General features: G+C 42.7%; 2 protein-coding genes across 2 annotated transcripts; one reads left to right on the top strand and one right to left on the bottom strand.

Moving 5' to 3' along the window:
- Positions 1-1,828: 1,828 nt before the first annotated feature.
- LOC308401051 (protocadherin Fat 4-like) lies at positions 1,829-3,471 on the top strand (the record flags this gene model as incomplete). Its single annotated transcript, XM_080889111.1, has 4 exons — positions 1,829-2,242; positions 2,321-2,576; positions 2,832-3,392; positions 3,455-3,471. Exons 1-4 carry the CDS (start codon positions 2,030-2,032, stop codon positions 3,469-3,471), a joined length of 1,047 nt encoding a protein of 348 aa, XP_080745237.1. The 5' UTR covers positions 1,829-2,029.
- An 8,527-nt stretch (positions 3,472-11,998) lies between these two features.
- LOC308401419 (olfactory receptor 1500-like) lies at positions 11,999-12,970 on the bottom strand (the record flags this gene model as incomplete). The annotated part of the gene is made up of 1 exon (XM_080889621.1): positions 11,999-12,970. One exon carries the CDS (start codon positions 12,968-12,970, stop codon positions 11,999-12,001), a length of 972 nt encoding a protein of 323 aa, XP_080745747.1.
- Between the last annotated feature and the right edge of the window lie 12,073 nt (positions 12,971-25,043).

Consider the following 25,043-nt stretch of genomic DNA (forward strand, 5'->3'; position numbering starts at 1 on the left):
ATATTTGAGCTCATATATATATATATATATATATATATATATATATATATATATATATATATATTAGGGGTGCAACGATATTCGTATCGATATTGAACCGTTCGATACAGTGCTTTCGGTTCGGTACGCATATGTATCGAACAATACAACATTTGTAATTTATTTTATCAATTTTCCTTCTGACGATGCTGTCTGTGTTGAGCGCTCAGTGAATCTGTGTTCGACTACTCCGCCTAGGCTGCACTGTCCAGCGCAGATCCACTGAGCGCTCAACACAGACAGCATAGTCAGAAGGAAGAGCGCAGGGCACCTCCCCCACCCTCATTCAGTTCTGGCGTTTGGAATTATTTTGGTTTTCATGTGACGTATGACCCTGAAGGTAAGCGAGTCATGGACTAAAGTAAAACAGTATGTTGGATGTGCCATGCAATGCTCAATTACATTGGTGGGAACTAGTGTGTTAGCGCAGTTAGCTCGTTAACGTGTTGGCCGTCTAGCCCCATGCACGGAGCGATCGGCGGTAGCTCGTTAACGGAGATTTTGCCGTGTTGTGGCGTTAAGGTCATTTCAACGAGATTAACCTGAAAGCACTAGTGGGAACACAACGAATATGACTGCACATTTACGCCGACATCATCCTAGTGCAAAGACAAGTGGAAGCAGACAAAAAAAAGCAAGCATGCTACTAACTTTAGCCGAGTCATTTAGACAGCTGTTAGCACATGATTCTCCTTATGCTGCTGAGAATATAGCCCGGAAGAAGCGGATAGTATAGCTTTTATTTTGGAAAGAGCCATTTCTCTGTAATAAACTCTCTTTTCCAAAGATGAGTGATTCCTCAATCAGATACAGGGCTCGCAATATCGCTAGCCCGACGTCCCGGAGCTAGCGATTTTTTCAGTCCGGCTACCAAAATCTATCTCTGCCCTGCCCGTCGGGCTATTGTAGGAAAAATATATGTCAATGCTTTTGCATTCTTTCAGAAATGTAGCTGGGTAATTATGTCATTGGCATCGGTGAGCCACTGTCAATATGTGACATATTGAAGTCGCGTTTGAATTTGCGCTTGTTTTTTTGCTTTCACTTTGCAATTGTGCGAACTGTGTATAGAGAGCGACAGCACTGATCTGTGAGTGATGATAATTTGTGCACCAATTCCTCTGACATCGTCTTATTAATCGTTAGCTTACTATGCAAACATGACAAGTGAAATCTCCCGCAGCAAGCTTAAACATGTGAGAGGTTGATCGCGCAGAGAATCGCTGAGCTTATGTGAGTGAGTGTGTAAAAGCATTTCAGTTCTGCTGAGCCAAATAAGACAGGTCAGGGTGAAGAAGTGACAGCCAAAGAAAAGCTTACCACAAAACAGAGAAGTTATGACAAATCAGACTATAAGGCAAAAAGAAAGTGCAGCTTTATGGTTTCATGGACAAAATAATTTCTGTGGCTGCAATATGACGAGCTAAATAACCAGGGCTGCACATAAGTGGTCCGCAGGTGCGCATTCGCTGTCAAAATAAAAAACACGCACAAGGGTTAGGGTTAAATTTAAAAACTGTACTTTTGAGTTAAAATATATATTTATAATTTTAATAAATGACAAATTAAAAATGCATGAACATTTTTTTGTATCGAAAAAATATCGAACTGTGACACCAAAGTATCGAACCGAACCGTGAATTTTGTGTATCGTTGCGCCCCTAATATATATATATATATATATATATATATATATATATATATATATATATATATATATATATATATATATATATATATAAAATGTCTTACTGTTTATCTTTAGGTGTCCTCGAGCAGCAGTGTCATTATGCTATAGTGTCCCATGCAAGAATGGTGGTGTGTGTCATGACCTTTGGTCCAACTATTTTTGCGAGTGCAAAAGCCCTTTTACAGGAAAAAACTGTGACAAAGGTATAAATAATAGTGCATATGATATTGAGCTTCTGTTTTAAAATCAGGTGCAGAAGATTAAATTGAGTTTTTTTAAACTCTTTTTTTCCAAACAGAAATGTCAGAGGAACTTGTTTTGAAATTTAATGGCAGTGACTACATTGATTATGTTATTAAGGAGAAATTTAAGAGAGACTACCTAATGAAAGAGATTTTGGATGAAAATTTGGGATTAAACAGAGACCAACAAACGATTAACATCAAGTTCAAGACCAAACATGATGGTGTGCTGATGTTTATCCGTGGACAGAGAGCATATATTATGCTGAAGGTAGGTGAAATTCATTTAACTATATACACGTCTTGTATTCTATATTCAAGTATGAAACTGTTTTTCCCCTTTATTCAGATAAAAGACAAGAAGCCTGTCTACATTTTTGAAGATGCACTTTTGGGACACCTGTCAGACTTCTCTGTGGACCGTCCTGTGGCTGATGGAGTTTGGCATCTCCTCTCCTTGTTCAGCAGGGGACAGAACACTTTCCTCTCTGTGGATGGTAAACCAGTTTTGAACATCACTGGCCAAAGTATGGATCTCACTCCACTTAGCGTAGAAAAGATCACTCTTGGTGCTGCTCCCACAAGAGAAACAGTCAATCAATCAGGTAAAGTTTATTCTTAAAGTCAGTTTTTAAAATGCCAACTTTTGTACAACATGTGAAATGAAGGCCAGAAAATATACACTGCATACAGTCTTGTCATTGCACTTGATGAGAGTTTTGGATAACTGTTTAATCAGACTGGATCTTCTTACCTGTTTAAACTGATCACTCTAAAAGCAACATGTACCAGTAAAGTTAAACTGAAGGAGTAACGTGGAAGTAAGTGGACCTCTGAACCTTCTTTGTTTTTTATGACAGGGTTCAGTGGATGTGTGCAGTATTTCAATGTGACAGGTTACTCTCTGCCTGTCAGCGGACACAGCATAATGGTGGATGTCAGGCCAAGCTCGACTCTCACCCAGACCAACTGCAGCTTTCCGCATTTTTGCCTCGCTTCAGGATGCTCTGAGAAGGATGGTCCCAGCAGGACTTGTCTCTCACACTGTCAAAATCACTGGACATGTGAACCTGGTGTGCAGAACAACTCCTGCATCTGTTTACACAATGTTACTGACCATTTCTGTGATATATGCATCTCCACAAAGGATAGCCATGATCACTGCTCTGAAATGCAAGGCAACCTGCCACTGTGGCTCATTGCTGTGGTTCTTCCTCTCATTGCCATTCTGGTGATTGCAGTAATGTGTGTTGGCCTTTACAAAGTAAGACATTCTCATTCAAGATGTCAGAGTGCGAGCTTACCAGTGAAAACAGAGCATGGGGCAGACAACAAAGCATTTTCGTTTGATGACAAACGAAAATGCACAATGCCCACAGAAGCTCTGTCACCAGAAAAAGGGAACAGACCTGACCTCATGAGTACCAATCAGTCAAAGTCAAGTGCAGAGATATACTGTGATAACAGTCTGTCAAATGTTCAGCCATTACCAAAGAGTGAGGTTGAGTATTATGAAATCGGCAGCATCTGTAGTGCATTTCATTCAGATGATACCTCACTGAAACTCAGCTGGCAGAAGCATCTATACAGCTCAAAATATGTGAAAGCTGATCCGAAACAGTGGGGAGATTTGAGGATGCTGTTTGCAGGATATAAGAAAGAAAGCTCTAGTGATGACAAAAGCTCCCCAAAGCCTCAAAATGTTACTTTGATAAATGAACAGTTGCTGAATAAGTTTCATTCAAAACAGTCCCAGCAGACAGATTCTTGTTACACAAAGAGATTCATACAGCCAGAATTCCTGGAGCCAATGCAATGTCTCACTTTTGAAGAAATTAGCAAGCTAAACACACCTGTGAAAAAAACATTGCATCAGTCAGCTCTGAAATGTGCAGTCACAGACCAGATCACAATGGTGGATGACTCATGTGATAGTGAAACACAAGGCGTGCTTATGTGCTCAGAGTCTGAGTTCAGACAGTTTTCTGTTGTCACTGGTGGGAATTACATACATGACCATTCATTAAGGCAACAACAGAACCTACCTTTCAACCCAGAGAGTATTCCCTTAGGTATATTTGAGCAGTGGGAAAATATTTTAAATATGCACCTACCTTTTAGCAGCTATGCCCCTGTATTTGAAGATATTGCATGCCTATCCAGTGAAGCCAGTAATAGTAATGACATGCAAAGTGACATAGAAGAAATTATTTGATTTTCATATCACCCATATAGATTTAACAAAGGTTTCATCTGGATAGTCTAACTGTTGCACATTTTAGAATTTTTGATATTATTATCTGTAGTTAAAATGTCTACTTGATCAATAACATAACAACATAAATTAATTACTGAGTGGACAAAGAACCTGTTCATTTTTACTTCATCAATGTGTTGCTGGTTATCTTTAAAGACTTGTCAGGTAAAAGTTAATTATGTATCTTCAGAATAGCCAGAGATTTTGTCTCACAGTTCACTTTATATGAACACACATAGATCAATAACAGCATTTAATCTTAATGGACAATAAAATTGTTCATAGGCTTCAAATTGTTCTCAATATCTAGACATATTTCTTTCACCGATTGTTTTTTAATCAGTTTTTTGATGCTGCACGAAGATGCTGTTTGCATACTGGGAATAGGGAACTAGTTAAAACATGCAAAAGGAAGGTTTATACTAAAGAGTAGGGATGGGTACCGGTATCCGGTGCCATGATGGCACCGGTTCTGACATAAACGGTAGTACCCAGACCGAAAAGCAGCGCACATTTCGGTGCTTTATTTCGGTGCTTTTTTTTCCTTAGCTGTGATACACTTTAGATTCTAGCCAATCATTTTACGTTTCCAAGGATAGTAGGCGGGTCCAGGTATGTACGTTCTTTTATTTTTTATTTTTTTTTATTTTATTTAATTTTTTTCGCCTGTCCCATTTGGTTCTCTAGCCATCAGAATTGTTGTCTGAAGACCAACAAGGATACCCAATGGATTTACTTTGCCAAATGGATCATCGTGGCATTGCCGTATTGGTCCATTTGGTCGATCTTTGTTTTTATTATTTATTATATTTTATTTTCAGATGTTACAGACGGGACAGTCATGAGTGAGAGATAGGAAAGGGAGAAAGAAAGAGGAAGGGAAGGAAAAACAGAAGGGGAGAGGGACAATGAGAAAGGGGGGGAGAAAAAAAATAAAAATCTCCTGGATCACCTGTTGAGAGAAGAATAGAAAACAAGCAAAAAAAGACAAAAAAAACAAAAAACAAAGCAACATACTAAACACAACACCATCGCATTAATCTAGCTAATTGTAAACAGCAGTAAATACTAAATATTCAATGTTGTTGTGCAGCACGCAGGACAGATGTGCTTCGAAGTAGCAGCCAAGAAAGGTGTAATTTGGGTCTACGAGCAGTGAACACCCGTGTGCATACCTGTGTGGATCAGCGCGCTTGTATTCCAAAGGTTTCTCCATGTAACGATCTGCTAGGGAGTGTGGGGGGGCCACAGCCCCGTCCTCCAGGGTGTGAAGCAGGTATGGAGGAGATCAAAACTCCAGACATCCAGAGGCCCCCAGAACACAAGAAACCATGGAAGACCAACAGAGGGGCAGCCGCGCCACTGTTCCAGTAAGAGCTGAGGAGAGTCCCAGATGAGGGTTCACTCAGCAGCCGCGGAGCAGAAGCCAGGGGGAGTTGCAGTGACGCGCCCGTGAGCTCCGCTGGCCGCCAGCTGTGCCTGAGTGACCGAGCCCCAGGCCGAGAGGCCGGGGGCACCCCACCCCCGAAGGGGCCCGAGCGAGCCCCAGGCTCCAGGCCCCGATAAGCGGCCGCCAAGGAGTGAGCCGGTGTGTACCTGGATGCCCACCCCCAGACACAAAGAACCACCAACGCACCGACACCTGAGGGAGTCCGCCACCGGCAGGGGAAGTGGTGGTAGGTGGAGATAGGCCTCCAAACCTTGGAGGGCCTGAGGTGTCCCCAGAGAGGTGGCGTCTGATACCCAACCTGACATATAGACACAGACATACAGGCACACACAGACACAAACATCCATTCCCCCCCTCATGCTCTCATATGCACTCACTCCACACTCAACCAACGTGGAGACAGACATAAAGAGACGCTGTACACACGATCACACTCCCCAAGCGTACTCTACAAACCGGGTCTAGGTACCCTTGCTCCTGGAGGGGGGAACTGCACCCAGACCCAGGTGGTGTTACCCTTTTCCCTGCGGTGGGGAGAGGCAGACCACCCCGACTCCGTAGCAGCAGGGAGGCCCCACACTCCAGACCGCAGTCGGACGGCCAACTCCACCTAGCCCTCCCGCTCCAGCAGGCTGCAGAGAATGGGGGTGGGAGAAGACTCCAAACCTCCCTCCACCCGCTCATTGTAGTGTTGATGCATGTGTGTTCTAAGGTGCAATTAAAACCCAGGAGGGCATGGAGCTACCTGCCAAGGAGCAGCAGGTAAGCGCATAGTCTCTCCTAATAGCCCTCAATGTCTAAGTGTATTTAAAATTGAGAGGTGGGCAACGACGCCACGGGTGAGGTGTACACCCTGATGGTAATTTGGACTCCGTGATTGTGCCCACCCCCAAGATCCTATATGTATGTGTAATGAGAGTGTGAATAATGTGAATGTCTAAGTTGTGGGATAAAATTGAGGCAGAGGCAGCCAGAAGGGGACAGAGGGGGGGGTAGCCTCCTCTGCACCCTGGTGACATACCCCTACTCCAAGGCCCTGCATGTGTGGGTGGTTGTGGTGGAGCGGGAAGAGAGAGGCAGCTGGAGATGGGGAGGGAAGGAAGGGAGGGGCAGGTAACCCCTCCCTGGGGCCAGCTCCCCCGCTGACCCCAGTAGGCACTCCCACACTCCGCGACCCGCCAGGAAAAGGGGGCCCAGGCCCATCCAGACCGGGGCCCAGTGCAGCAGCGCCTCCCGGCCCCACAGAGCCCGGGACAGTCCACCCAACCCCACCACAGAGAAAACTGCACCCACCCCACCATCCACTCATCTTCCAGACTACATAAGACAGTAAACGCCCAGGCTGAGATCTTCCTCCACCTCTCCTGTATCTCCCCCTCCTGCAAAGAGAGTTCCTGAAGAGAGGAAAGCTCCTGCAAGATGTGACCATCTCCCCCACCAGTTGAAGAGCCCCCCAGGTGGTTCGACGCACCGGCGGCACCCCGCTCCAGGGCCGGGCCCCCATGCACCCACCCACCCACAACCCCGGCAACACACCAACCAGGATCCAAGCCCCCGAGGCCCGGCCCGGGCCCCAGCCCAGAGACGGAGCGCCCCCAGAACCTCACGCCCATCCCGGACCCACCCAGGGCCAGCCAGGCTACCAGGTCAGTAACCCACGTCCGTCAGCACAGACCCTCCCCTAGCCCCGCTGCACGCAGCCGCGAGGAAACAGTCACCTGAGAGCCAACAGAGCCCCCAACCGGACATGACCGCTACCCCGGGTTGAGCCCCCCAAGGAAGATGCCTCCGGGGAACCCCCCGACGCCCTAAGCCTGTCCCTACCCCCACACCAATCACAACAGTGAAGGCGGGACCAAATTATGACCCCCCACCCCCACTAGGTGATGGAGCTGATAAAAGGAGTCCAGAGCAATTGATCTGATGTGGTGGCAGAGGCTGTATCAAGACTAATGTAATCTAATAGATAATTTCTATATTGGTTAGAATTAAGATTATTTTTATTTTTCCAGTTCATGAGGACTGTTTTCTTGGCTATGCATAGGGCAGTGAAAATCATATGGGCTATATTCTTTTCTGAAGTGACATTATCTAAGCTGCCCAGTAAACACACTAAGGGGGAGGTTGGAATGTTACATTTCAGACACTTTGATAAGTCTTCACATATCTCGCGCCAAAACTTTTGCACTGGTGGACAGAACCAAAGAGCGTGGATGTAATTGTCTGGTGTATTGCCTTGACAGTGTGAGCAGTTGTTGGAAGATGTAAAGCCCATCTTGAACATCCGATGACCTGTATAGTGCACTCTATGTAGTATTTTGTATTGTATTAATTGCAGACTGGGATTTTTAATTAATTTAAAGGTTTTTAAGCAAATCTGAGACCAGAAGTTTTGGTCTAAGCTGACTGATAAATCTGCTTCCCACTTTGCAATAGGAAGGGATATTGATTCATCTAATTTAGAAAGTGTTCTGTATATTTTAGATAATAATTTGGGGGATTTAAGAGTAAGAAAATGTGCCGCACTTAGTGGTGTTTGTAATTCAACTTGACTGAGGTTAAATTTCTTTTTTACTATGGATTTAATTTGTTGATATTCTAAAAATCTTGTCTTGTTGATCCCATATTGTGCAACTAGTCTGTCAAATGGAATAAATTCTGTTCCCTCTAATATATGTTCTAAGTATTTAATTCCTTTACAACTCCATTCTGGGAAATTAATCATATTATTGTTTTGTAATATGTCAGGGTTATTCCAGATAGGTGTACGTTTGCATGGGATTAATGAAGACTCCGTTATTTTTAGAAACTCCCACCATGCTGTCAGAGAAAAGCTGATGTTGATACTTTTAAAGCATTCATGTCTTTTGATGTTTGAGCTAATAAATGGTAGGTCTGAAATCTCTAGATCCTTGCATAGTGCCTGTTCAACATCTAGCCAGGGCTCAACTAAGAAGGTATGTTTTAACCATTCTGAGATAAACTGAAGCCTGTTGGCTAAGAAGTATTGGTGAAAATTAGGCAGATCTAATCCTCCTCTATCCTTGGTTCTTTGTAGCGTTTTTAAGCTGATACGCGGGGGTTTATCTTTCCAAAGGAATTTGGAAATATATGAATCCAGAGATCTGAACCAATCTTGTGATGGTTTGTTAGGGATCATCAAAAATAAGTAATTTATTTTTGGCAAGATCATCATTTTTATAGTGGCGACCCTTCCCATGAGTGATATGGGTAAAGATTTCCATCTAGTCAGATCGCCTTCTACTTTCTTTAGAAGTGGGATGTGGTTTAATTTAGTTAAGTCTGAAAGCTTAGGAGAGACATTAATACCTAAATATTTAATATTTCCGGATTGCAGTGGGGCAGAGGAAGAATTATGGAAGGAGCAGTTAATGGGGAGAACTGTAGATTTTGGCCAGTTAATTGAATAATCTGAAACTCTTGAAAACCAGTTTATTAAAGTAATTACCTCAGAGAGGTTGGTTTGTGTGTTTTGCAGAAAAAGCAACACATCATCCGCATAGAGACTGATTTTATGTTCTATGTTCTTACATTTTATGCCCTTAATTGTTGTAGCCTGTCTAAATGCTGCTGCTAGAGGTTCGATAAAAATTGCAAAAAGTGAAGGGGAGAGTGGGCATCCCTGTCTTTTCAGCGGCAAGCGTTTCCACCTGCTGCTGGCTGAATTCCAGGGATTCTCTCAGAGATTTAAATTCCCGGTGTAAAATCTCCACCAGGGACAGCCTCGCATCGAAACTGGACAATCGCTTGTCGATTGACTCCAGGATGTCTGCGATGTCTTTGCCGGCAGGCGATGTTGTACCGGGGGAGTCTGCCGGGCGACATCTCTTCGATGACGGCGTCTCAATTTTGGCTGGGGAAGATGCACTCTGGGCCTTATTCATTACTAAATCTTGAAAACAGCGGTCGATGTAATCTTGGAGAGCGTCTAAACTCTCCCCGTTGTCCTCCAGGGTGTTAGAGATGATAAAACAGATGTTGTTAGTTATATGACAATTGATTAGTATATTTGGTAATACTGAAGCTTGAAAAACCTTTGTTAAACTCTATGCTACCATTTGCTTTTTCTCCGCCAAAATCTCCGGCGTCTGACGTCACCTACAACATGGGTCGCTTACCTTGTCGCTTGCCTTGTGTCGCTTACCTTGTCCGTCACTTCCGTCACTTACCCTTGCCCCGTCCTCCTCCTCTATGTACGTTCTTTTAGAGCAGAGCTACAGATTAAAAATGCCCAAGGCGAAGCGGTCAAAAGTCTGGCTGTACTTCACAGCAAAAGATGCAAACTCAGCAGCCTGCAACAAGTGCTTTAAGGTGATACTGTGATACTGTCAAAGGAGGTAACACCTCGAATCCGATGAAACACCTGGCGACGCATAGCGTTTTTTTAAAAGCCGAGAAATGCGCCGTATTTGATAGCTTAATGCGAGACCTCACACCGAGCACATCTACTGTGGGTGTGGTGCCTCTTATCGGACCCGGAGTTAGCAACATCCCCCAAAAACCCGAAGAGTAGAGTCCTGGCCCCTAGCCCTGCCAGTGTAGCAGAAATGATGACGGATGATGATGCAGCAGCCGTTCTTCTCTGCGTGAGTAGCTTAATGTTGTTCGTGTGTAATTTACGTTGAGTAGGCTCACCACGTTATTACATTAATGCATGTAAGGTGAACTAGCAAACATCCTCATAGCTACATAGCTGTCTTCTTGTTTGATGGCAGATACTCCCTTCACCCTGGCCAAAAAGGCTAAAATGACCAAAGAAAAAGTGGAAAACAGTTAAACGTGAGAGGTTTTTGGACAAAGTTTGTGTTTTTCCATTGATTAAGCACTGCTTCCAGCCAAGAGTGATGCCATATATGCCCCATAGATGCAGAAAAGGCTAACATTGTTATCTTTTTACAAAAAAACAGCTGAACATGAGTGGTTTTAGGACCAAATTTGTGTTCTCCATTCTTTAAGCACCAGTTTGAGCACCGTTTAAGCACCAGCACCGTTTCAAAAGTACCGGTTTGGCACCGGTATCGGATAAAACCTAAACGATACCCATCCCTACTAAAGAGATAAGGAAATCTGCTGTGAGAGTCTCAGTTTCAGTCTATAATGTCCTGTAACATTTAGAATTTTCAAATAAATAAACAATCTCCTGCACATACCTTCAATATACCCACGTGTATCTTAATTTTCTAAAATTCAGTGATAAAATATTATTAAGGATATCACCTGGTAACACTTGATGGGCTGTTTTGGCGTGGTTGCTGGCCTGGTTGCTTGTGGATTATAGATACAGGGTGGCTTAGACCTCTTCGTGGCACGGTGAGGGGTCGGTTGGAGTTAGGTGAGTCTAGGGCAACTTCCTGCTGCCTCTGGTCCCCTGGCACTCCTGCCCTTGGCTGCGAGAGCTCCATCCGCGGCCTCCCTTTTCGCTAACCTGGGGTGGATGCACGGCTGTCATCAGGATATGGACTCAGATCTTCAGCTCTCTTGGGGGCCATGGACAGCCAGGGTCTCTTCTTTCCTTGTCAACCACTGGCTTGGGGGAGTAAAATTGTATTTGTTGTTGTGTCGTCTGAATGTGCTTTGTTACAAATGCGGGAACTGGAGACCCAGCATGTGTGTTCATCCTTTGCTCCCGCCTCCCCTAACCCCATTTTTTCTCCCTTTCTTTCTTTCTTCCCTTTTCTTTTTCAATTCCTCTGCTTTCTATTTCTCTGCTTTTCTATTCCCCCTCTTCGCCTACCTTTTGCCAATCTGACCTTCGCCCCCTGTCTGTGCCAGCATAATATCCAATCAGATAAAACTATGAATAATAACAAAGTCTGCTTGCTACAACTGCTGGACAGGACAGGTTTAAAAAAAATGCAACCCTGGTTATTTTTTCATTGGGAAATTTATTCTCATTGAGAGTAAAATTTGAAATCATATATAATGTAAAAATTTAAATTTAAAATGAATAAATATATTTATTTTCAAAAACATCTTTCAAAGGCAGCTGAAGAATTCACTAAATTTGAAAAAAAACAAACAAACAAACTATATTTCCCCACCTTCTACATGCCCTGTCATCCCCTCCTGTGAAATGAAAATTATTTTTTGCAAATAAAAAGTGTAACTCGGTCTTCACTCCATCAAATATACTGAGCCAATTAGTTTTAAAACTTATTGTAAAGTGACCTCTAGTGGTCATATGACGTAGTGTCAGTTGTTTCAGAACCAAATACTCTTGTTATTTATTACAGAAAGCCAAGATAACAGCCTGATTATAAGACTTCTTCGGTGTTGTACTGTTTGGATTTTGTAAAGATTTATTTGCATTCAGTTTTTAATCCAGTGCTCACTTTTCCTTTTTTAAATCTCCGCATCAAAACATTTTTAATGTCTTTAGTCTTGAAACAGTATATGATTGGATTAACAGCAGCAGGTATGAGGCTGTACATCATTGTAATAATAATCCGAATAACAAGATTAAAATTAAATCCTAAAACATTAGCAAGATAAACAAAGCATCTTGGCACATAGTAAAGGCAGGTAATAAAGAGCTGAGGGGCACAAGTGGACAGCACTTTGTGACGTCTCTCAGTTTGAGACATCCTCAGAACAGCTATGATGACAGAAAAATAGGATAAAATTATGAATGTTAAAGGAACCAGGAGAGTGACCATTGCATTAGCAAGTGCAACACTGTTCACATATGCCAGCCCATCACCACAACCCAGCTTTGTTATTGATATATGATCACAGTAACACTGCATGATAATATTCTGGTCACAGTAAGGTAAAGTTAAGGCATGAAGCACAATTCCCAGCAAACGTATAAATGTTAAAACCCAGCACATGGTGCAAGCAATAGCCACTGCTTTGTTTGTAAATAAAATGGGATATTTGAATGGAAACCATATGGCAACAAAACGATCCAAAGCCATCATCAGCAAGTTTAAAGACTGAATAGCTCCCAAAGAATGAACAAAATACATCTGTGTAAAACAAGCTCCAAAAGAAGTGATCATGTCATTCCACCAGTATCTGGCTATGATTTTTGGAAGAGTCACCACGCCAAAGCAGATGTCTGTCATTGCAAGGTTAGAAAAGATCACATATATTGGTTTGTGCAGAGTCCGCTCAAAAATGATAACAGCTATAGTGAAACCATTTCCAATTACAATAGCAAGGAAAACAAGAAGAAGAAGAACAGACACTGGACCATAATATTCAGGAGGAAGTCCAGGAAATCCAATAATAATGAACTCTTTTATAGTGGTAATATTGGTGTATTTCATAATTATATATACAAAGAAATAATCATAAACCAAAGGTAAAATTAAACAAACCACATTTTAGTCCTATGACAAAAATGATACAAATGTTTGGATTAGATACTCTATTATAATAATGATTAATTCGCTCTATTCATATCAATACACCTCAGCTCTTTAGCTCTAACTATGCAAGAACATAACCCACTTTCCAAAACAGTGTTGATGGTTTTATATTGTAAATGTTTCCAACAGAGTCTGAACTAATGATGTGTGGGGTAAATAACACTCAGAGGAAACAACTCCCATGTGCACTCAAACTTTTGAAGTGACTCGTTGCTTCTACTGTATAATGAAATGATTTGTGATAGGTTTGTAGCTTTAGACTAGAACAGACGTAGCTACGTTAATCCTACCGTAAAACAATAAGACAAGGTACGACCTCTCTCGTGCTCCCAGAGTGCTCTCTAATGCACACAAAGTTTGCAGACTATCAAGGATCAAACCTCTACCAATCTACAACTAATTACAAAACTCTAAGCATATATAAGTAGATATTTCTAAGCATAAATGACAATCAACAATACAAAACCTAACAATTTGCACTGAAGATTGTCAGAGCTTCACTGTGCAAAACTAAAGAAAAAGTTTATTTAATCCAACAAATCACAGATAAAATCTTTCAAATTACATAGCTTGCTGTGCTGTTAAGCATGCTCTTGATCTTCCCAGAGTTTGTGATAAACTTTTGGAAATTGAAATTCTTGTATTTTAGCTGTGTGTTACTTGTTAATAATTAACACAAATCTTTTTCCATTGTGTTGCACCATGCACCTTACTACCAAATTTACTAGTCTTGAACGATAACATAGCTCTCAATACTCTGGTCCACACCAGGGTCATATTGTGAATTCATCATTTCTACATTTTTTCTGTAAACTGGGGATATGTGTTAGTCATCCAGTACTGTACAAGAATCTTCAGTCACCTTAAATTTCTTTATATTTTGCAACGAGACTTTAGTTCTCCAAGCTTTCTGAAGTTCTTTCAAAGTATTTATTTGGACATTTGCTGCTTTTTCACTTGTTATCAGGTCAGTCTTTGTACCTAGGACAATTTCCAGAGGAATGTTTTATTTGTTAAATACTGGCCCATGAGTCTTTTAATCACTAAAAAAGACACCTGACTTAAGGGATAAACCATTGTTGTGTCTGCACATAACAGACAATTTAGCAACAACCACCTGCAAAACACAATTTGGTCCCATTAACTTAACTGAATCTAAAAATTATTAGCCAAAACATACATATATCTGGACATTTGGTTGTGTGTCCTTAAAAACTTTGAGGAAACTGGACCCAAAAAAGTCTAACTTTTAACTTTTAACTCCTACATCAATAGACCCTGATATCTGAACACACAGAGCCTGCAATGATGGATGACTCATGCAACAGAGAAGCAGATAGCAAATTCACCTGTTCTAATTGCAGGACTCTCCAAATCATCAGTAGGATTATTTCATCTTATTCAAAATGCAGCATTCCGAGGTATGGGGAAATTTTTTACCAAATTACCCCTGTATTGAAGGCACTTCATTGTCTCCAGGTACAATATAGAATAGAATAGTCTTATTGAAATGCTACCTTATCATGGTTGAGGGGTTTGTGTGTCCCAGGGGTTGCTGGGGCTGTGTTGTGGGGGGGCTTTTGCTGCTTGGTAGGATCTCCCATGGGAAATTAGTCCTGGGTGAGGGACCAGACAAAGAGCGATTCAGAAAACCCCTATAAGTAAAAGGGCGAGGGACCAGCTCACCCTGCCCGTTATAGGGTTAACAGGGCCTCACTCTGGAGCCAGGCCTGCATAACGTGCCCAAGAGGGAGCATCTGGTAATTGGGCCTTAGGCCATGGGCCTGCCGGGCACAATTCAAAAAAGGGACATGGGCCCACCCTCCTGTCTGCCCACCACCCATAGGAGGCGCTGTAGGAGTCTGGTGCATTGTGTGTCAGGCAGTGGCCACCAGGAGGCCCTGGTGGACTGATCCCTAGCTACCGAGACAAGTAACTGGGACACTGAATGTCACTTTTCTGTTGGGGAAGGAGCCTGAGTTAGTGCGTGAGGTTGAGAGGTACCAGCTAGATATAGCTGAGCTCAGCTCAACGCATGTCAACGGGCTGGGGTGTATCTCTTAGCATGCCCTTGGCTTGCTGTCTGTACGTGGGGTTTTTTTGGTGGACAAGAGCATTTTCTCCCTGCGGAGAATGGGTTCTGACTGCCGTCTACGCTTATGTGCCAAACGACGGTTAAAGTACCCAGCCTTCTTGGATCTGAACCTGAAGGGTGTTCAGTTACTGGACTTTTGTGCAAACCACAGTTTGTCAATAACGAGAACCATGTTCAAACATAAGAGTTTACATAAGGGAACGGACTCCAGAAGACACTCAATTTTGGAAACGTATCATTAGATCTGTGGCTATATGTTCTGGACACTTGGGTGAAGAGAGGGGCTGAGCTGTCAACTGATCACCACTTGGGGGTTTGGTCCACCAAATGGTGGACACCAGAGGTGAAGGGAGCCATCAGGCTAAAGACGGAGTCCTATCGGGCTTGGTTAGCCAGTTGGACTTTGGAGGCAGCCGGTAGGTACCGACAGGCCAAGTGGAAAGCTGCCCGGGCAGTTGCTGAAGCAAAAACTCGGATGTGGGAGGAGTTTGGAGAGACGATGGAAAAAGACTTTTAGACTGCCTCAAAGAGATTCTGGCAAACCATCAGGCAACTCAGGAGGGGAAAGCAGTGCTCTATCTGCACTGTGTATAGCAAGGATGGAGTAATGCTGGCTTCAGCTGAAAACATTTTGGGGCAGTGGTAGAAGTACTTCGAGCCTTTTGTGGAGAAAGCAAAGTCTGGGGGATGACTTGTCTAGCTTTGGGGGTGAAGTCACTTAGGCAGTTAAACAACTCTTTGGTGGCAGGGCCCCTGGGGTGGATGAGGTTTTCCCTGTTCCTGTAGTTCCTGGAGGCTCTGGATGTTGTAGGGCCGTCGTGGTTGGCATGCCTCTACAATGTTGCATGGAGATCAATTCAATTCAACTCAATTGTATTTATATAGCGCCATTGTTTTCTATTTGAGTCAATGATGTACTGGTGTCTTGGTTTATGATCGTTTGACGCTGTTATCCATCCGATCTTCAATGATGGCTCAAGATGTCTCATCCTCCTCCTCCTTTGGCACTTTCCATCCTCCGCCAGTGGCTGGATCCTCGGCCAGCGTCCTCAGCGATCCCCGCAGACCACGGAGAAGTAGAGGAAGAAGAGCAGGTATCCAGGTGAAGCTTAGGCTTTTCTGGTGGCGGGGTCTGACTGGAAAGCAATGTCGAGCATGCTTTATTACCTATCCTCAGAATAGCTCCATGGAGGGGAATTTGTTTTCCATGTCCCTGCTTGGATACGCAGAGCCTGGCTCTCCGAGACCGTGCTGCCTCAGGAGGATTCATCCAGACTCTTCTGCTGACTGGCTTTTCATCCCCTCATTGAGTAGAATCTACGAGCGTGAAGGTTCAAACCCCGAGTATTTGCGTCCTTTAACTTGAGCCTCTGCTAAAAATGATGCTTCCACCCCGCTGAACATGGCGCTTTTTAATGCCCGATCATTGACTAATAAATTGTTCGTTCTTAACGAGTTTATATCTTCTAAAAAACTGGACTTCTTATTTCTGACTGAGACCTGGCAGTGGGACTTGGACTATTCGTCCCTCATTGAACTGTGCCCAAACGGCTATTCCGTCATTAACCAGCCTCGGGGATCTGGTCGTGGAGGAGGTCTTGCTGTGGCATTTAATGGGCCATTTCTCCTGCCGCTCAGTGAAAGTTGGACACTTACTTTCATTTGAACTACAGCTGATTAAACTCGGAAGTAAGGATCCTTTTTATTGTGCTGTGGTGTATCGTCCACCTGGCCCAAATAGCTTGTTTTTATCAGAGGTCAGCGACTTCCTGTCCTCTACTATGAGGTTGTCCAGACTGCTTTTAGTTGGGGATTTTAGCATGCATGTTGATGATGACTCCGACCTCTTTGCCAGAGGTTTTATCAACATTATGGATACTTTTCATTTTACCCAGTATGTGTCAGGCCCCACACATAACAAAGGACACACACTGGACCTTGTTTTTACTTTGGGTTTGAATATTGATTCTATTTGTTCTGAGGACATTTTTTATCTCTGATCATCACTGTATTCTTTTTAACATGTCTTTTCACGAGCCTTTGTCTCCTGTCCACCGGACAATTATCTTGCGCATCATAAATTCCTCCACAGCGGAGAATTTCTCAGATGCTTTTAATTTAACTCTATCCCCAAAAAACGGCGTTGATTTCTTAACAGATCTATTTAATCACCATTGTTTTTCGATCATAGATGAAATCTGTCCAGTTAAAATGAGACCAGTTTCTGTTTCCAAGTCCTTACCCTGGCTAAATGACAATATGTCACGATCCTGGGTCTTATGACCCAGTGTTTTGAGTTTTAGTTCATTTTGATGTTTTAGTTTATGTAAGCCCTTCAGGTTCCTAAGTTCATTTGTTATCATGCTTAAGTGTTTCTAGTTATTATTTCCCCCTCGTGCTTCCACCATGTTAAGTCTCCCCTGCTTTTCATGTATTTCATGTCTGTGGCTTATGTTGTCAAGTTCAGGTTGTCATGTCTATATCTCACTCTGTTTCCTGTTTTATTGTGAAGAGGTCTGGCGTTTCTGTGTTCATCGTGTTCAGTTTTACTCTCCCACTGTGACGTCATTATGTTCATGTGTGCCAGCTGTTTCCCCAGGTGTTGCCACTTCCCCTAATCACCTCCTGTGTATTTAAGTCCTCTGTTTTCAGTGTGTGATTGTCAGGTCGTCTGTTGTCCATGCCATGCCATGCTTCCAAGTTTCTTGTCTAGGTTTTTCTTATTGTTTGTTTAGATTCCCCAGTTTAGGTTTGTGTTAATTTTGCTTCAGTTTGCCTTGCCCTTTTGTTTGTACCTTTTCTACCAGCCATATTAAACGGCTCACCTTTTGTTAACATTCAAGTTTTGTTCCCTGTTCCTTGTAGTCTGCATTTTGGGTCCTTTTTTCAATTCATACAGTCTGCCCTCGCCAGACTGTGACACAATATCCGCTCCATAAAACGTGATTGTCATAAAGCTGAGCGCTTGTGGAAGAAAATTCATTTAAATGTTCATCTCCTGTACTTAAAGGATCTTTTAGCCTCTTTTAACAGTGCAATTAGAGATGCGAGGGCTGCTTATTTTTCTCATCTTGTCGCAAAGAGCAGAGGTAATCCTAAGGTGTTATTTCACACTATTTCTGATATTATTACTCCTGCTCCACCTGCTGCCATTATTACTTCTAATGAAGACTGTGAAACATTTCTTTCTTTCTTTCTAGAAAAAATTAGTAATGTAAGGAAAAAAAATGTCCCCATCTGCATTGTCAATTCCTACGCCAGCTCGGCCTGTCATTTTAGAAAGCTTTTTATCCCCTTCACTATCAGAGCTGGTAAAAATAGTTAATGCAACGAAAGCATCCTCCTGTTCACTCTAAATTTTACCTGTAACGTTATTCAAAAATGTCTTCCACTCTATTGGTCCCTGTGTGCACACCATAGTTATCATCTCACTGGGGTCTGGTGAAGTCCCTGCTTATTTTAAAACTGCTGCTATACACCCCCTGTTAAAAAAAACCCACGCAGGACCCATTTCTCACTAGCAATTATAGACCAATCTCAAAAATACAGTTAATTGCTAAGATATTAGAGAAGGTTGTGGCTAAGCAGCTTACAGCAGTTTTAGACAAACATAATATATTTGACAAATTTCAGTCTGGCTTTCATAGAGCTCATTCTACTGAGACATCCCTTCTTAGAGTTTCCAGTGACATTCTGATGCAAAATGATGCAGGAAAATGTTCTGTACTCCTAATGTTGGACCTCACGTCAGCCTTTGACACCGTTGACCATTACATTTTGCTTGAAAGACAAAAGTACTGGGTTGGAGTATCTGGGTCTGCCTTAGAGCGGTTCTCCTCATATCTCTATGAATAGGGATGGGTATTGATAAGATTTTCACGATTCCGATTCCATTTTCGATTCTGTTAAACGATTCAATTCTTTATCGATTCTCTTATCGATTCTTTTTAAAAAAGGAGAACACTAAGGTCGATTAGCTTAGAACTTTGTGTATATCTTTTCTTTGAACAAGATAGAAATTTAGGAGTAACATGGCCTTACAAACCCAACAGTGAGATCTTAAGAGATCCAGCCTACAGCTCTTCAATGGGTCACAGGGCCCCCGGGAAAAAAATTGTAAATGTAAAATAATAAAAATAAATATTCATCTGTAGCAATAACAAAGTATAACATAAATTATTCTGTAGCAATTACACAAGAATATCCAGTAATGTCCCTGCCTACAATTAAACACATTCACTTACCGAAAATCGGGGGCATCTGCTGTGGCAAATGGGTGCAAGCCTTTTACCACAAACTTAGTCACTGCTCAGTGACACTCGTCTATCCTGGCCTGAAAGGAGACGCTACCGGTAGACTGCAGCGAGAACTGCCAGCATCTGAGCCAGCCAGACTCTGTCTCGCTCATCGTAGTCACTTAAATGCAGCGCACAGTAATGGTAGATTTTGTAATGAGGCAGATTGCGCTAACATAATATGCACTGTTAGTTGATTATTTACCTGCCGCATTAACAGGAGAGGACGTGCAAACGTTACCGCTGCTGCTGGGTTGAGATTCACAAGTCCGGAGCAGAATTAAAAACACGACATTCATTTAAGGTTATCACGCGTTTTGTGAGCAAATGCTTTTGCATATTCGTAGTGTTTCCTCCCTTAAATGAAATATCTACTTTGCAAGTATTGCAAGTTGCCCTGTTGTCATCCGTTCTCGTAAAGTATAATCAAACTTTTGAGCGTTTGAGCCGCCATGTTTCCTGCCAGGTAAATGACGCTCCGCAACGTGGTGACGTCATTAGGGGCAACTGGAATCGATAAGGGAATCGTTTGCAAAAATGGCAAACAATTCCAAGGAATTGAAACAGTGGGAACCGGTTCTCAACAAGAACCAGTTTTCGATACCCATCCCTATCTATGACTGATACTTTTCTGTGGCGGTCTCTAAGTTCAGATCATCTTCCACGTCCCTGTCCTATGGTGTGCCACAAGGTTCTGTGCTGGGGCCCTTTTGTTTTTAATATATCTACTTCCTCTCCAGCATACTTTGAGCCCCTTTGAGGACATTCGCTACCATTGTTACGCAGACGACATCCAGCTATATATTTCTTTTAAACCTGAAGATGTTTCTAAGATGCAGATTCTAAATGAGGGCTTAGAATCCATCAAAGGTTGGATGGCTGACAACTTCCTCCAACTTAATGAAGAAAAGACTGAAGTCCTTGTATGTGCTCCAGACAGACATGTACCTAACATAATGAATGCTCTTGGTCCTCTTTCAACATTTGTAAAATCATCTATCAGGAACCTAGGGGTAACCTTTGATTCTGCTCTTACCCTGGATGTTCACATCAAATCTCTGGTTCGGTCCTGCTTCTATCATTTAAGAAACATTTCTAAATTGAGCCCTTTAGTATCTCATACTGAACTGGAGATTGTTATTCATGCATTCATTTCACCACGATTGGACTACTGCCCTCCCCCTTTGTGAGTGTGGACGCTTCATCTCTTTGCTCTCCAAATGCTTTGCTTCTTTTATTGATTTTTACCGATTTTTATGCTGATTTTTTCCCTTTTTTCCATATGAGCTTACCTGCGATAGCTTCTGGACACTTATAGATCATTAGGACTAAAGTGTTCTTAACAGAAACAGCAACATTTTTATAGTTACCTTATCCTCAGCGCTCCGTGTGTCTGTGGCCTAGACACAGCTGAAGCCTGATTACAGCGTCTGGGCACCGAGCAGCCTCGATAGCCTAGAAAGGTGCTAACCGCTAGGCTAACTAGCAACAAGATGCCTTCCCTCTCCACAGATGACTACCACAGCCTCCTGCAGAAGATTGCAGCACTGGAGACAAAAATTCATCGCTTAGAAGTAAACGTGGAGGTAAATGGACTGTGTGGAAATGAAACAACCTTGCCTTTGACTCAAAACAATGGCGATGAGCAAGCTAGCACACAGCTAAGGAGCACAGATAACATGACCAAGAAAGTAGACTTTGTGCACTATTATAAATCCTCAAGCGATAATCCCCCCTTGGACTGTCTTGGTGCAAAACCAAGACATAAATCATGTCTCCTGGAAGGGGGAGGACGTACCACAGGCAGGGCACAGCGAGCTGAAATCTCTGAAACCGACTGGCCTTCACTTCCTACGAGACAGAGAAGCTCTTCTACCCCTGTATACGAGAGGAAACAGGACTGGACAACCGTGAATAGGAAGGTTAACAACAAACCTTCAAAACAACTGAATGTGAAACTGCAGAACAGATTTGCTCCACTATCAAAGGACCCTGGATCTATATCGGACAACCATCCATCTAAAAGTAGCGAAGTAAGGCCTGAAAATCCACGGGGAAAGCTAAAGGCTAGGCCTGAAACGCTGATTGTGGGTGACTCTGCCGTAAAGGATGTACAAAGCATGTGCGGTAAGAACACTAAAGTCCTCTGCTTTCCTAACGATATGGTCAACATCCTGAAGGAGAGAATTCTTGAAATTGCAGATGAATATCCAACTGTGACAAACATTGTCCTGCATACAGGGTCAAACGATGTGTCCAAACAACAATCGGAGGTTCTGAAACGGGACTTTATTGGATTATTAAACACTGTAAACTCTCTGAATGCAGCTGTATTCATCAGTGGGCCTGTACCGCCGGTCAGAGGAGGAGACGAGAGATTCAGCAGGCTGTTTACACTGAATAAATGGCTTATATCAGCATGTGCTGACCACTCAGTGCATTTTATCAACAACTTTAATATTTTTTGGGAACGCAGGCATCTGTTTAAAGCAAATGGATTTAATTTTAACAAGTCAGGGGTGAAACTGTTCACCTCCAACTTGTTTTATTCCATATGTCATCCATCTGTGCTTGGAGCCAAGGCTGAGATAAACGAGGAGTTATCTCATAAAGAGGAACAAACAGTACTCCAAGAACAGACAAAGCCCAGCAGAAACCTTGAGGAGGAGCTCCATCTGCCCCCACCCGGGAAGAGCCTCAGAAAGGAGAGACATCTGAGGCAAGAAGAGGCAAGAAGAGGGGTCCCTATTTGCCTCCAACTCTCTCAACAACACCAACGACCAGGACCAGGATCTTCCCCAGTCCCCCAAACCCCTGACAGGCCATCACCCCCATCACCCTCCTCTCACTCCCTTTCTCCCTCCTCCCCACACCTGAAATTCACTGAAGAGATGATGGAGCGGGTCAATGCTGGGCTCAGATCTACCCCCCGGCCCAATCCCTCTTTGTCCCCCATAAACCCCCCACCAAAGCAGCCAAAGGTTCGCCACCGAGCCCCACCCTCAACAGAGCAATCGAAGTCACATTGCCCAGCCTCGCCCCCCTTAGTTCCTCCTTACCACCTTCATGCTTTGTCTCCGCAGTCTGATGTGTAATGTGTGGAGGGTCCGGGCTGCGAGGATTATGGCAGTGGTGACTTTTCCCAGGAGAAGCTGGGACCCTGTTTACTAGAAGGTTTTAAAATTTCTGTACTTTTAGGTGACAGAAGGAGACATGTGGCCTGGTCAAAACACAGAGAGCTGCACTCTAAAAGATCTTTAAATATAGTAAACATACCTTGTGTGCCACAGACTGCTCCCAAACACGAGGGGACAAGTAATGCCTCTAAAACACTTAAGTTGGCTTTATTAAACGTTAGATCTTTAGCTGGGAAAACATTTTTAATTAATGATTTAATCACTGAGCACAGCCTTGATTTTATGTTTTTAACTGAAACTTGGTTGGACCAAAATAACAGTGGAGCTGTTCTCATCGAGACGACCCCTCCTAACTACAGTTTTATCAGTGAGGCCAGGGTGAGCAGGAGAGGAGGAGGGGTTGCTGTCTTATTTAATGAATCATTTCAATGTAAGCAGCTATCTCCTGGAAGTTTTCAGTCTTTTGAATATGTGGCTTTACAGCTGAAGGCCCCATCCAAAGTTGTGTTTCTTAATGTTTACAGGCCTCCCAAATACTGCACAGACTTTTTTAATGACCTCAGTGAACTGCTGTCTGTGATCTGTGTTGATTTCGACTGTGTAATTATTGTTGGGGATTTTAACATCCATGTGGACAACCCTCAGGACAAAGGGACTAAAGACCTGAGTAACACTCTGGGCAACTTTGGGCTGACTCAGCATGTAACAGAGGCCACACATAATAGAGGACACACTCTCGACCTACTGATCTCCAAAAGCCTGAGCATTTCAAACATTACTGTGTCTGATGTGGGCTTATCTGATCATTACTGTGTTTTCTTTGAAAGTAAAATCTCAGCCCACACAAATATATCAACAGCAGTGATCACAAAACGGTGTATAACTGAAAACAGTAGTGAGATCTTTAACCAGGTCTTCCCATTAACACCTGACCTGTCCAAAGGTTCAGTCAATGAGCTCGTCAATAGCTTTAATGCAAAAATGTTAAATGTAATGGACACTATTGCTCCCATTAAGGTGAAGGTTATCTCTGGAAGGAAAAAGTCTCCATGGAGAAACTCCACACTAGTGAAAAATGAAAAAAGAGAGTGTAGGAAAGCTGAGCGCAGATGGAGAAAAACAAACCTCCAGGTTCATTATGACATCTATAAAGAAAAACTTCACAATTATAATTTACAACTGAGGAATGCAAGAAGGTCCTACTTCTCTGACATCATCACTAAAAACAGCCATAATGCTCGGGTCTTATTTTCTACAGTTGACAGGCTAACAAACCCTCCTGTGCCAGTGGCAGCTGAACTTCATTCAACCATGGCCTGCAATGACTTTGCCAAATTCTTCACAGACAAAATCCAAAAGATTAGACAAGCAGTTGGTACATCAACAGCAGATCCAGGATATGTACTGTGTCCACCGAAAAACAGTTTAAACACCATCAAACAGTTTCACCCGATTAACAGCAAAGACCTGGAGGACATCTTAGGTCAACTGAACTCCTCCTCTTGCTGTTTAGATGTCCTGCCAACAAGTTTTTTCAAAAAGGTCTCAAAGACTTTAGAGTCAGACCTGTTACTGATCGTCAACCTTTCTTTAATGTCAGGTGTGTTTCCAGAACCACTAAAAACTGCTGTAATCAAACCTATACTGAAAAAGGACAATTTTGACAAGACACAAATGAAAAACTACAGGCCGATCTCAAATCTCCCATTTTTAAGTAAGATCATTGAAAAAGCAGTTTCTCAACAGCTCAGTTACTTCTTAAAACAGAATAACTGCTACGATGCCTTCCAGTCAGGTTTTAGACAGAACCACAGCACTGAAACCGCTCTGACAAAAGTGTTTAATGACATATGTCTGAACACAGACAGTGGAAAAATGTCAGTCCTAGTTTTACTGGATCTCAGTGCAGCATTTGATACAGTTGACCACAACATATTACTCAAACGACTGGAGAACTGGGCAGGTCTTTCAGGAACTGTACTAAACTGGTTCAAAACATACTTAGAAAACAGGAAATACTTTGTATCAATAGGTAACTTCACATCCGAGCAGACAAGTATCACATGTGGAGTTCCCCAAGGTTCCATCTTGGGACCCCCTCTGTTTAACATTTACATGCTCCCACTGGCACAGATTATAAAGAACAACAAAATAAACTACCACAGCTATGCAGATGACACACAAATATATATCACAATGTCACCAGGAGACCGAGGCCCTGTACAGGCTCTTGGTAAATGCATTGAGGAAATTAATGACTGGTTGTGCCACAATTTTCTCCAACTAAACAAAAACAAAACTGAAGTAATAGTCTTTGGCGCCAAAGAAAAACGATTACAGGTCACCAGAGAACTTCAATCTATACATCTAAAAACCACAAACCAGGTGAGAAATTTGGGTGTAGTGATGGATGCAGACCTAAACTTAGAAAAACACATTAAGAC

This window comes from Rhamphochromis sp. 'chilingali' (genome assembly GCF_963969265.1).
Source record: "Rhamphochromis sp. 'chilingali' genome assembly, chromosome: 8".
Taxonomy (NCBI): domain Eukaryota; kingdom Metazoa; phylum Chordata; class Actinopteri; order Cichliformes; family Cichlidae; genus Rhamphochromis; species Rhamphochromis sp. 'chilingali'.